A 14391-nucleotide genomic window follows, 5' to 3' on the forward strand; every position below is an offset into this window, starting at 1 on the left:
GGAAGAAAAGGTGGAAAGACTCTAACAGCCACAGGTTGGGACACCATGCCAAGAGGCACTGCCTTCCCAACTGACAGCTGCTCCTACAATGTATAACCCACAACCCCATGGAGAATACCTGCATCCCCACTAGGAGGACCCACAGTAAAAGGGGGGCAGGGATGAAAGAAAGGATGGTACCAACTCATGATATATCCAATCTAAGTATATCTATAATTAATAAAGAACACATAGTTTGAGTTTTGGTTTCTCACTTAGGTGCCTAGATTCTAGCATGAGGCTGAAGGAGAGGAAATCACTGACCACATTCTACAATTGTCTTCTATTATCTCCATATCGAAGCCTTTAATACCATTTTCATATTTCATAATTCAGTAAGTCAAGCCTAAAACATGGGCTTCTTATATTTATTCCTATTAAGTTAATTCAGCTTATTGATTTGCCTTAAAAGATCTGTTAGATCCCAATGTAGTTTAATATTTTTTGTTGTTATTTTTCTGTTTCATATCAAATGTGTTGGTGTGGTTCCCCCCACACTGAGTAGTGGGTAGCTAGGATCCAACTTAGGGCTGTGCACATGTGAAGCAATGTTTTCCTAATGAGCTACACCTCAAGCCCACATGTTAGAGTTTTGTATTGCTTACATCAAAAATTAGAAGCCAGAAGCCAGTCAGTACTGCAATATCTCTATCACATCTTCCAAGGCTCAGGATCTATTGTAGAAGAGGTGGCAGAAAGAATGTAAGAGCCAAAGGAAGGGCAGGGCTCCTTACAACGTGCTCCTCCAGACACAAAACAGCCTGGATATCCATGACCTCATAGTGCCTGACACTACCTACACAAGATCATCATGATAGGAGGAAAAGATCTTGACATCAAAATAAAAGAGAGACTGATCGAGAGGGGAAGGTGATATGATGGAGAATGGAGTTTCAAAGCAGAAAGTGGGGGGAGGAAGGGCATTACAATGGGATACTGTTTATAATCAATAAAAAAAATGTTTAAAAGAAAAAAAAAATAGAAGTCAGGAGTGGTAGCAAATGTTTATCACCCTAGCTGCTTGAAAGGTTGAGGCAGGAGGATCATTTGAGTCTAAGCGTTTGAGCTAGGTGGGCAACATAGCCTAGTTTTAAAGAAGAAAATCAAACAAACGAACAAAAAAAATCTCACAAAGTAATCTGCAGGGATTATTCATCAATTAACATCACCTTTGTGGTTTCTTTCAAAAATTTCCTATGTAAATTGGGTGGGGTGGTACACACCTTTAATCCCAGCACTCTGGAAGCACAAGTAGGAGGATCACCTCAGTGAGCTCAGTGAGTTCGAGGCTACACTGAGACTTCATAGTGAATTCCAGGAGAGACTGAGCTACAGTGAAACCCTACTTCGTAAAACAAAACAACAACAACAACAAAACCCAAACAAACAAAATCAACAACAAAAAGTTTACTATGTGAGGGGTATACAGAAACTCTGATTTCAGCAAGTTTTCTGTTTGAAAATTTTGGAATGAAGAAGTTAAAAAGAAAACAGCCGTTTTTGACTCTTCTTGTATTCAAACCATTTAAGATTTGGAATGTCTTAATAAACTAATGATAAATTGATGTTTATCATTGAGATTCCTTGCAACAAGACTATCAGAAATAGATGCCCATCTTTTTGTTTGTTTGTTTGCTTTCAGCTTTTTCGAGGTAGGGTCTTGCTCTAGCCCAGGCTGACTTGGAATTCACTACATAGTCTTGGGGTGGCCTTGAACTCATGGGGATGCTTCTACCTCTTCCTCCCAGCCACCATAAGCAGCCCATTTGTATTGTTAAATTGAAGACAAAACATTCCTCTTTTGCCCTTCCTACAAATACACACACAGTAGAATATAGAGTTTTTTTTCCCCTTTTATTTAGTCTTATATAGTCCAACCTGGCCTTCATCCTGATCTCCCTCCCCCCACCTCCTTAGTTCTGGAGTTACATAAGTATACTATCATGTCCAGTTTAGCAGGTAATGGGGATCAAATCCAGGGTTTCATGTATACTGACAAAGGTATCTATCAACTGAGCTACTTCTCCTGTCTACCACATATACGTTTTGAGAAACAATCTGGGAAGCATACATTGGTACCACCATTTTGGAGCAAGTTTCACAGGTTCATTTAAACTAACATATTTAGGGCTGGTAAGATGATTCAGCAGTTGGAGGTGCTTGCTTCCAAAGCCTCCTGGCTTGGGGTTTGATTACCCAGTACCCACATAAAGTCAAATGTTCAAAGTGGTGCATTTATATGGAGCTCACATTCATAATCCCTATCTCTTGCTGACAAATAAATAAATAAATAATATTTGTTAAACTGAAATATTTATACTGTGTGACTGGCAAATTCTACTGCTAGGTATTAACCTAAAAGAAATAGAAATATGTGCACAAAAACATTTATGCAAGAATATTCACAGCAGCTTTATTTATTGTAGCTCCAAAATAGAAATAACCACAATGTCTATCATCAGGGGACAATAAACTAGTGTATTCATACTCAGCAATAATAAAAAATGAGCAGTAACGGAAGGGAGGAAAACTCACAATGCTGAGTTAATGAAGCAAGATGCAAACAAGAATATACTGCATGATTCTATTTACTCTTAGCCCAAGAAGAACAAAATTGCATCACAATGACAGGAAGTTGTTGCCTCCTGGGGGACAGTGAGATAGGTTGGAAGGGTATAAAGAAACTGAACAATAGCTGAACTACTCTGTATCATGTTTTCAACATGTATAATAGTTACACATTGCACAAATTGTAACGCAAGTGAAATACATTCTCTCCCTCTCTCCCTCCCTCCCTCCCCCTCATCTCCCCCCCCCCCCCCTCTGTCTCTCTCTCTCTCTGTCTGTCTCGTAGCTCTGGCTGACCTGGAGCATGCTATGCAGCCCAGGTGGGCCTCCAACTTCTGACAAACCTCTCGCCTCAGCCTTCCAAGACTGAGATTATAGCATGAATAATCATGCCTTGTTTATAAACATATTTTAAAAGAAAAAGTAACAGGAACAAACTGTTTCAAATTTCCTTTTTCAGGCTCCTTACCTGTCTAGGAGCTGGTCATGTTTTTCTATAGCATCCTTCTCGGCCATCATTGCTCGGTCCTTTTCAGCCAGAGCATTATCCCTTGCTTCTCGAAGGTGTCTGAAGTTCAGAAATATAACCTGGTTATTTAAATGCATAATCATCTATCTTTTAAAGATTCAAAACTTTGTTGGCTCAGAGCTATTTATATTAGATGACAACCTTAAGGACTCACTAGAGGTTGGTGACTCTGACTGTACATTACATGTATCTGTCTGCCTTCATGAGTATTCTAACACATGAAACAATGTTGGTGCAAACAATTCAATTTCTAAATTTTAAGTCTGGGCTGGATCATAGAATTTATTTTTTAAAAGTTTTTGCACAGACAAGTACATCATAAGCAAAGCCAATAGATTTCCCACAGAATGGGAGAAAACTTTTGCTGGCTACACACAACCACTCACAAAACGGGGCAGAGAACTGGATAGGGAGTTCTCAGAGAAAGAAATACAAATGGCAAACACACACTTAAGAAAATGTCCAACATCCCTAAAGATCAGAGAAATGCAAATTAAAACTACTATGAGATTCCACCTTACCCCAGTAAAGACAACAATCATTAAAAAATAAAATTAAGCTAGGCGTAGTGGTGCACGCCTTTAATCCCAGCACTCAAGGGGCAAAAGTGGAAGGATTACCATGAGTTTAAGGTCATGCTGAGATTATATAGTGAATTCCAGCCTGGACTAGAATGAGACTCTACCTTGACAAACAAACAAACAAACAAACAAACAAACAAAAAAATCAAATGAAACCAAATGTTGGCAAGGATATGGAGAAATAGGAACCCTCATTCACTGTTGGTGGGAATGTAAGCTGGTACAACCACTATGGAAATCAACATGGAGACCCCTGAAAAGGATGAATACAGAGTTACCAACAGACCCAGTTATTCCCTTACTGGGCATTTACCCCTAAAAGCTCCCTGCCTCAGTACAGAGAGATTTGCTCAACAATGTTTGTAGCTGTTCAGTTCATAGCTAAGAACTGAAATCAATCCAGGTGCCCATCATTGGACGAATGGATAACCAAGATATGGTCTATCTACACAACAGAATTCTACTCAGCAGTAAGAAAAAATGACACAAAATTTGTAGATAATGGTCAAACTTGGAACACAATCACAGAAAGACAACCGTGGCATTGGCATGGTCTCACTGATCTGTGGTTCCTAACCTGGATCAGCCCGAGTTGCTGACATACCTGAATGGCATCTTGACACCTGGACCATATGGAGGGTAGGATTCAGGGGAAGGGAAAAAGAGGGGGAACACAAAACTGAACTCAATTTGAATTAGTACCACAGAAACCTATATCCTGGAAGATAAACTAAAAGGATGAACCCTCAACAGGACCTTGCGGGGAGCACCTGAAAAGAAGGGACTGGAAAGGGTGAGATGAAGCCTAACCTTAAATTTCTCCTACTTCTTTTTTTTTCCTTTTCTTTTTCCTTGGCGCTAGCCTGTAACTCCCAGTACCAGGATATGGTTAATACACACAATGAGCTGTTGATTAGAGAGACCTCCCAAAACAACAGACTTCTGTCAGAGAACTTGATTACCCACCAGAGGTTAATGGTAAGACCCTACAGCTGAAGACAACATATGCTGTCGACATGGAACATGGAGATACCTGGCTGAAATCTGGAAGACAGACAGTCCCCAAAGAGTTAGCCCATATAGAGCTGGTAGGTGCTACATGAGCTACTGGGGGAAAGTGGCCAACACCTGTCCAAGAAACTTGAGGTCTAAGCCACTCAAAGCAAATGACCTGACATGATGCTCAACCAAATGCAGTAATGGCAAATGGCCATGGTGGGTGACTGACTGCTCCTGGATTGGCTAACAGATCCACCCAGTATAAAGGAACCCATATCTGGAACTGGGAAACAAGTCAGAATCATATCCAGGGAATGATTTTGCTCTCCAGTATCCAGCTCCTACTAATCTTGGGCTACAAGAGGGGCTACACCCATCAAATTCTAAGTTAATAATGCATATCCCCTTTAACCTGTGCTGACTTCACTCTTCACAGGAGAATCTGCTTCTCTTTTTCAGACAGAAGCAGGACCTGAGGAGAGAAACAACCTATCTCACCGCAGCCCAGCCCCAGCTGAAACCACAGAGGAACTGGGGAGATGAGCAGGTGTGCTGCGTTCTCGGTGAACTTGGTATCAACACAAGAGTGAAAGACACAGACACTGAGGACACTCAGCACCTACCAAAGCAGAGATCTAGAGACTTCTAAGAGCCCATCACTGAAGTAGACTTAAACCACACCCAATATGGCTCAGGCAATTTTGCAGAAGAGGGGGCAGAAAGACTGTTAGAGCCACAAGTTGGGACATTATGCAGAGAGTCACTGCCTCTTCCCCATAACTGATTGCTGCCCCAAAAATGCATGACCCATAATCCCCATGAGGATGACCTGCATCCCCCATGAGGAGGGTCTCTTCGGAAAAGGGATAGGGAAAGGATGGTACCAACGTGTGATGTTTACATACTAAGTATGTCCATAACTAATAAAACTAAATTTAAAGTATTTTATTTATTTATTCTTTATTTTATTTATTTATTTGCGAGGAGAGACAGGAAGAGGGAGAGTGCACAGGGCCTCCAGATTCATGTTCCACTTAGTGCTTCTGGCTTTATGTGGGTACCGGGAAATCAAACCCAGGCCATCAGGCTTTTGCAAATAAGCATCTTAAATGCTGAGCCATCTCTCCAGCCCCTTATTACTTATTTATTACAGAGAGAGAAAGAAGAAGATATAAAGAAAGAATGGGTGCTCCAGGTCCTCCAGCCACTGCAAACAAACTCCAGACACATAAACCATTCTGTGCATCTGGCTTTATGTGGGTACTGGGGAACTAAACCTGGGTCCTTAGGCTTTGCAGTCAAGCACCTTAACTGTTGAGCCACCTCTCTGACCCAGAATTTAGTTTTCTTTTGAATTATTCATGGAGAGTGCCAGAAGGAAATAATGAGAGGTCAGTTTAAAAAGTTTCTTCATAACTTTTTTCCTCATATGTTAAAGTGGAGGTTAAAGAGATTGTGTGTATATGTCTCATTTGATTCTAAGCACACTTTAATGAGGTATGTAGAATTGCTCACATATATAAGAAAACTGGTGTTTAAAGTAGTTAATGAATGTGCTACAAAATACTGAAGTTAACAATGAATCAATGGAGGTCACAGGATCAAGATGGGAATAAAATTTGAGATACTGGAGAAAAGCTGAAACCATGGACCTTGGACTCAGTTGTACAGAAAGAGCAGAAAAGGGAACACAGAAGAGCTGATACACTAAGACAAAGTGAATGGGACAAAGGAATAGGGGTCCTGAGAAGATGACAGAAGATGAAGAGGAAGTTATGTGTAAGATGAACTAGAGATGTCCATTGCAGAACAGTTATTTGGAGATAAAATAGCACTTTCTGTGACATAATTTTAGGTGTACAAGACAGATGTCTAGAGCTAAGATAAGGTCAATATTCATGTAGGACTCAAGAAATATGTGACAAGGGTATTAGACAGTAGTCTACTTACAATGGTGATAACAGCAGGAAGATTGCTTTTATTAAGAATTAAGGAGAGGGCTGGAGAGATGGCTTAGCGGTTAAGCGCTTGCCTGTGAAGCCTAAGGACCCCGGTTCGAGGCTCGGTTCCCCAGGTCCCACGTTAGCCAGATGCACAAGGGGGCGCATGCATCTGGAGTTCGTTTGCAGAGGCTGGAAGCCCTGGTGCGCCCATTCTCTCTCTCTCCCTCTATCTGTCTTTCTCTCTGTGTCTGTCGCTCTCAAATAAATAAATAAATAATTAAAAAAAAAAAAAAGAATTAAGGAGAAGCCAGGCGTGGTGGCGCACACCTTTAATCCCAGCACTTGGGAGGCAGAGGTAGGAGGATCGTCGAGAGTTCAAAGCCACCCTGAGAATACATAGTGAATTCCAGGTCAGCCTGAGCTAGAGTGAGACCCTACCTTAGAAAACCAAAAAAAAAAAAAAAAAAGAATTAAGGAGAATTCTCAAAAGGTTGAAGGTAACCAAAGTTACTTATTAGATTATATATCTAGACACAAACTTTCATAGATCAAATTCTATATATAGTTTAATACAGATCAGACTGATCAACAAAAATAAGAACAACTTTGGCTGAAGAGGTAGCATAGTGGTTAAGGCACTTGCCCACAAAGCTTAAGGACCCACGTAAGCCAGAAGCACAAGGTGGCACACACATCTGGAGTTTGTTTGCAATTAAAGGCCCTGGTACGCCCATTTTTTTTTTCTCTGTATCTGCCCCTCTCTCATAAATTAAATTTACAAAAAAGAACAACTTCTTTCAGATAGTCATTTAACTATTAAAAAAAAATCCTTGCTTGATAGTTGTAGAGAAATACAAGCATACTATAAATGAATTTGCTCACACAATCTTTACAAGTCGGTCGTGTTGTGTCTTCTAACCAGGCATAGCTCAGTAAGCTGAAGTGCAGAGAGTTTGCACAAGTAGCCCACATCACATAGGCTAGGTGTACAAAGACAACCATCTATCTAGTTAGGACTTATGCCAAAGCCTGAGCTTTTTATATCACACTATCCTATGTAACTCTTATAAACAACTGGCCTAGATACCTGACTTTGCTTTTTTTTTTTTTTTAATTATCCATAGAGAATACCAATGGGAAGTCAGGAAAGCCCATCTGGTTTAGATCAATCTACCTGATAAAAAAAAAAAACAAAAAAAAAACTGGGTTACAAAGCTTAGTGGCCACACTTGTTACGCCAGCACTCAATGTCAGCTTTTGCAGGGTGATGTTAGCAACAAATTTACAATGTAAAACAGGACAACCATTAGAGATTCATCCGTCAAGGTTCATGAGCCAGAAACGAAATAGTGTAAGAAATTGGAGCAAAGGTCACCCTTGCTAAAAAACAAAACAATTTTTGTATGTTATTATCTAAGAGGTGAATCTTTTAAGTCCATATTATAAGCGCATATTATTCTTTTGTGATGTCACCCTGATTGAAATGACCTTTAAAAATTTTATTTTAATCCAAATGAAATAAGAAAAAGGAACTGTAGAGAGAATAAAATTCTCAAGGTATACTGAACATTTATATATATTTTTATTCCTAGATGACCTAAGTATTTTAGTTAGTAAATCACAAATTGTTTCAGTTCCTATTTCTAAACAAGGCCTCGTGATTTTATAAGTGGCTTCCACAGGAGGACTCTAAGGAGGTCACACTTGTAGCACCAACTACACACAAGTACTTAGCTGGCAAGTGGCGACAGTGCCTAACTGCATTTCCTCTAGCAGCAATGAGCATTACAAGTAAAATCAAGTCACAAACAAATCAAATAAAACTCAGAACAAGCTAACATTGAGGCTTTGTAAGAGGTATGATTGGAGGGAAACAGCACAACACAACCTGCCGTAATCTATAATCGAGCTAAATGTAAGTGCTATGCGAAGGCAATCACAAAATTCTGTGGGCACAAAGAGAAGATGATTTAACTGCAGTGACCTAAGGGAATGATGAGATACTTTAAAAAATTACTGATATATAAAAAACATTAAAGAATAAACAGATAAGGCAATTCAGAAAGAAAATATCAAAATACATAGAGGAACAATTCTAGAAGCTGAGATTTCTATCAAACGTCCTTTTATAGGTGCCCTTGGGGAAGGTTTTTATGTAAATTTGTTCTCTATCTCCATTACCACTCTTCTAATTCTAGTCTACACCTTGATACATTGAAGTTCACATAATATTATAACTAGTCATGTTTCAAACTAAGCCTGTGAGATATAAACTGAATATATTTTTTTTCCATTGACAAAAATGCTAATAGTAACTATATAGAATGTTTACCTCACGTCGGGAGCTCTTCCTGGTACTTGACATATAATATGTCACTTGTCATAACAACCTCATTATCATTATTTCCATTTCACAAAAAAGCCAACTGTACCACCAACAGGCTAACATTAACTTAAGGTCAAACAGTAAGGTCCACTGTAGAGACCGAGTGTAAACCCAGTCTGTATTCAGACTGTGCTCTGAAACAACACTATATGCCTCTCATAGGTGCATTAAAATAACTGTGATGACATTATACATTCACTTTCATGAACCACAATGTATAACGTGCTCTTGAAGAATTAGACTGGTTTGACAAATACCAGATGGACTGTATTCCCGCTACAGATAAAATAATAACTTTCATATAATTAATAAATAATCCATTTCCAAATTTTAATAAGTACATCAGAAAATGTAATAGAAACACAAGTAAAAACAAGAGCAGGAATTCAAGAGTTCCTCAAAGGATAAACTTGCAAGATTCACAGAAGCTATCTGTAGTGTACACAGATAATGAAGGTCAGTTTTAAAACTTCAAACTGAATATAACAAAATATGATAATAATAACACAGAAGGATATTGGGAGTTGACCTGTACAGTAATACGTGCTTTAAAATATAAAAATTTACAGTCCTCATTACCTGCTGGAGCTCAATTCCAGGACATTCTCTATCCCTCCCTTATCTGCCAGCCCCACCTGTCAGTATAACAGGACCCACAGATACTCAAAGTTCTCTATATAAAATGACATACTATTTACATATGATCTACAACAGGTTCCCTTAAATACTTTGTATCTACATTACTCATAATATCCAAAACAATACAAATGTAAATGTTACATAAGTTTTTGTTGTACTGTAACATTTAAGAATAACTTCTCATGAGCAGCCATTCTTTGGGCCCCAAAAAGAAACTAGCTTTGGTGGTGCACACCTTTAATCACAGCATTCAGGAACTCAGGAGGCAGACAGAGGCAGAAGGATCACCATGAGTTAGAGGCCACCCTGAGACTAAATAGAGAATTCTAGGTCAGCCTGGGCTAGAGCGAGACCCTACCTTGAAAAACCAAGATGAAGGAAAAGGTCGGTTCAGCGATGAACTAGCTGGTAGCAAGTAGAAAACTTGACCACATGGAGAACTCCTAGTTATGTCTTTGAGCAGGAAAAGGGAGGGGTGGGATCTAGCAAAAACCAGAGCTGGAAGACTGAGCCTGTGAACATGGGAGATGGGACTCCCAAAACGCTACTGCTTTCAGAGTAGGTACTGCAGGTCATGGTTGCTAAGGGACAGGGAGACATTTTCTTCAGTGATCCAGGTACTCATAAGTTGCCTGTATGCTAGTGAATAACCTCCCAGCCACGCCAATGCAAGCAAACTTAATTTAACTAATGAGTCATGCATAAAAAAAGACATAAAAGTAGGAAAGGTACTAGTTGGGAAGAAAGAGTTTAGAGGGACTGGAAAAAGAGAGGTAGGTGAATATGGTCCAAATATATTATATACATGTATGAAACTGTCAAAGAAAAAAAAATCAAAATAAAACAAAACGGAGTTTGGACCTTAGGAAAGACTCTATTAAAAAATCATACAGTTTTATCAAAAACTAAGCTCCTCTTTTCTATTGTCAAAATAATCAATGCTGTGATAAAGTTCTTTTTTAACATATTTTTATTCAGTTACAAGCTAAAAGATAGAGGAGAAGAGCGTGAATTGAGGGAAGGGGACAGAATAGGCACCCCAGGGCTTCTTGCCACTAAAAACAAACTCCAGATGCAAGAGCCACTTTTCACTGGCTTTATGTGGGTACTAGAGAATTGAACCCAGGCTATCAGGCTTTGCAAACAAGTACCATTAACCACTGAGCTATCTCCCCAGCTCAGACAAAGTTCTAGTGATTCATACTCAGCCCTGAAGAGTGGAGTGTGGCTGGGTGGATCCTGAAGGGATCACTGGCAGCAAACAGCAGACACGTGCACACCCACGTTTACGGTGGCTCTATTCACAATAACCAAGTTATGGAATCAGTCTAGGTGGCCATCAGCAGATGACTAGATAGTGAAAATGTGGTGCATCCACAAAGTGGAACTTTATTATGCCATAAAGAACAAAATTTATGTTACCTGTAGAAAACGGATGAAACTGAAAATCATCACCTCAAGTTATTAAGGCGAACTCAGAAAGACAAACATCTTGCTTGCTGTCATATGCAGACTCTAAGGTTAAAACAAGACATGAAAGCGGCAGGGGACTGCATGGAAAGAAGGAGGTCAGTGCGAGAGATGAGGGTAATGGCGTGAATGTGAGCAAGAATGAAAATATTAAAATGATATTATTTTGTATAATATATACTATTAAGGAGTGTGAATTACGTATTTTTGAAGATAAATTTCTCATCAAAATAAATAAAATTCTTTCTAAATGTACATTTTTTGCATATATATATACATATATATACATATACATATATATATATATAAATTATATATTTTTATATATATATATATAAATTTAAGACAGAAAGAGATACAGAAACAGGCAGGTAGAGAGAGAGGGACAGAGTATGGGCATGCCAGGGCCTCTAGTCACTGCAAACCAACTCCACATGTGTGTGCCTCCTTTGTGCATCTGGCTTACGTGAGTCCTGGGGAGTTGAACCTGGGTCCTTTGGCTTTACAGGCAAGTGCCTTAACCACTACGCCACCTCTTCAGCCCTGTATCTTTTTTTTTTTGGTGGGGGGGGGGGTCCAGGTAGAGTCTTGCTCTAGTCCAGGTTGACCTGCAATTCACCATGTAGTCTCAGAGTGGCCTCAGACTCAAAGTGATCCTCCTCTGGGATTAAAGGCATGTGCCACCACTCCTGGTCCATAGTACATTTTTGATTAAGAAATCTTTGGTCCATATGAATGAGCTGTATGGAAACTTACTTCTTCACTAGCAAATATATACATACACACACACACTAAAAAAGAGAGTGCATGTATACGTTGTATGTGTGTGTGCATATGTGTGTGTGTTTAAGCAAAAGTATCTTGTGGAGGTGTACAATGTACCCAGAAGACACAGACTGTTAATAGAAAAATTTCAGTGCCAGGAGTGGGATACCTTCCAATGAGTTATTGACCAGGGAGGTCCCTGATGACCCCCCACAAAATTACAGGCTATTGCCAAGGCTCTGGGTTGCCCACCAAAACAAGATGGTAAGACTTTATTGCTGAAAGCTCCATATGCTTGGGCTGCTGGACACTGAGAAATGAAGCTGGAGCTGAACTAGAAACCTGCTTGCTCCCTACTGACTAGTTGTCATGATGCTGGAAAGAGCTAGGCAGCCTGTTGGGGGAGAAAAGTCATCAACAGTATTAGCCAGTAGTGGACTCTGGACTCTAAAGTTTTAAGGCTAGTCAGCCAGACCAAATGTACTAACTGGCAATAATGGTATCGCTGCTATGGGGGAAATAACTGCTCTGTGATTGGAGTCAGGGTCTGCTCCACGAGAAGGAATTCATGCCTGGAATTGAAATCCTAGACAAAAGCCTATGGCTCAGGAAGTCAAAGCCCTAGCAGGGAAACTACTGTTTTCTGGCTAAATGGATACATTATGCCAACCAAACACTTCTCTAAACGCTTATGTTTATGTCCTTATGTTAACGCTACTCTCACTTTTAAAGAAGCTTCTCTTTTCAGATGGTAGTGACCAAGGGGTAACTCAAAACTCACCAAAGTGCTGAGAAGTGACAGTGGAGTGTTCAGCACTTAATGAGACATCTCTATCATACCTTCTAAGGCTCAGAGACCATTGAGGAAGAGGCAGTAGAAAGAATGTAAGAGCCAAAGGAAAGGGAGGAGTGATTACAATACTGTCTTCCAGACACAAAGTAGCCTAGATATTCATGACCTCACAAGACTTGAATAATAGGAGGAAAAAGAAAACAAGTGATGACATCAAAATAGAAGAGAGACTAGTTGGAAAGAAGAGATTAGTGGAGCAAGATTTGGGGGAGGAGTGAGTAGTGGGAGGGGGTTATGATCATAGTTTACATTTATAGAAATTGTCAATAAAAAGAGTTTTGAAGAGGAGGAAAAGATCATGACATCAAAATAAAAGAGACTAATTGAGATGGGGAGGGGGTATGATGAAGAATGGAGTTTCAAAGGGGAAAGTGGGGGGAGGCAGGTTATTACCATAGGATAATTTTTATAATCATAGAAGTTGTTAATAAAAATTTGAAAAAAAAAGATTTTTGAGAAAAAGAAATCTCTGTTCAATTTTCATCATCCTGATCAGATAAACAGCAATCTGTATTATACTGCAAAGCCAAGCTTATATAACTGTAGCAACAAAATGTTTGTAAGGAAAACATACTTCTCTGTATCTGTTTCCTTAGTTCTAAAATAGGGCTATTAACCCCTACAACCTCTTAGAATTTGTTTCCTTCTCTCTATAAGTATTGTTAAGGACAATACATGATGAATGATAGTTAATAACTTGTACCTACTGCTATATAACATGGTGGTATTGATTTAAAAATGATAAGTATGATAATGCTTCCTAACAATTTCTACAGCAAAGAAGGAAAATGATAGCATTTATGAGTACTTTGGGGAAAATGAAGAGCGCTTTCCCAGTCCCTTGGTACGTGAAGTGCTGCATGCAGAGACTCATACCTGAGGCACAGCAGAGAAACAACTCCAGTAACAAACTATGTAATCTCAGGTAAGCCTCTTCGGCTTGGCCAGGGTTGCCACACATGTGTAAAGATTAGGGATTGATCGTTATCTTCTGTTTTGAATCTTATAGGCAACCTAGAGGTGCAAGTGATTTCTTACCATCTGTTGCCATTCTTAGAGAACTGAAGCAGAAATCTAGGGTCAGCCATCTTGATGTCCACTTCTGGTCAACCACTAGGTCTTGCCAATTTCTATAACCTATTCTTTACATTCAACTGTTATTCTCTATCCACATCCCCTATTCACTTAATTTCCCCAATAGTTACTAACCAATTTCTCTTTCTTGAAGCCCACTTCAACTGTAATCTACTCCATATTCTATCACTGTCCTTCAATAAAACTGCATGAATTCCCCACTGACAACATGACATTCAAAAATCTAGCCAAGGCCAGGTGTGGTGGCACATGCCTTTAATCTCAGCACTTGAAAGGCAAAGGTAGGAGGATCACCATGAGTTCGAGGCTACCTTGAGATTATATAATGAGTTCCAGGTCAGGCTGGCCTAGAATGAAACCTTACCTTGAAAAACTAAAACAAAAAATTCTGGCCAAATTCTAACTTCCAAGCCTCCCTCACTGCCCAGAGGACTACTTGCACAACCTGAATTCACCTGGCTTCGTATGTAAAACACCCTATATACCTCATATAATAATAATATACCTCATATATAATAAAATGT

General features: G+C 39.4%; 1 protein-coding gene across 3 annotated transcripts in view; it reads right to left on the reverse strand.

Moving 5' to 3' along the window:
• Positions 1–14391, reverse strand: part of Pibf1 (progesterone immunomodulatory binding factor 1) — a 229421-nt gene that overhangs the window by 153261 nt on the left and 61769 nt on the right. For all 3 annotated transcript variants that reach the window (XM_004651021.3, XM_045145518.1, XM_045145519.1), the window contains exon 10: positions 3077–3175. In XM_004651021.3, coding sequence (XP_004651078.2) covers positions 3077–3175 — 99 coding nt within the window. The remainder of the gene's footprint in view (positions 1–3076; positions 3176–14391) is intronic.

The sequence above is a fragment of the Jaculus jaculus genome, chromosome 3 (genome assembly GCF_020740685.1).
Source record: "Jaculus jaculus isolate mJacJac1 chromosome 3, mJacJac1.mat.Y.cur, whole genome shotgun sequence".
Lineage (NCBI taxonomy): Eukaryota > Metazoa > Chordata > Mammalia > Rodentia > Dipodidae > Jaculus > Jaculus jaculus.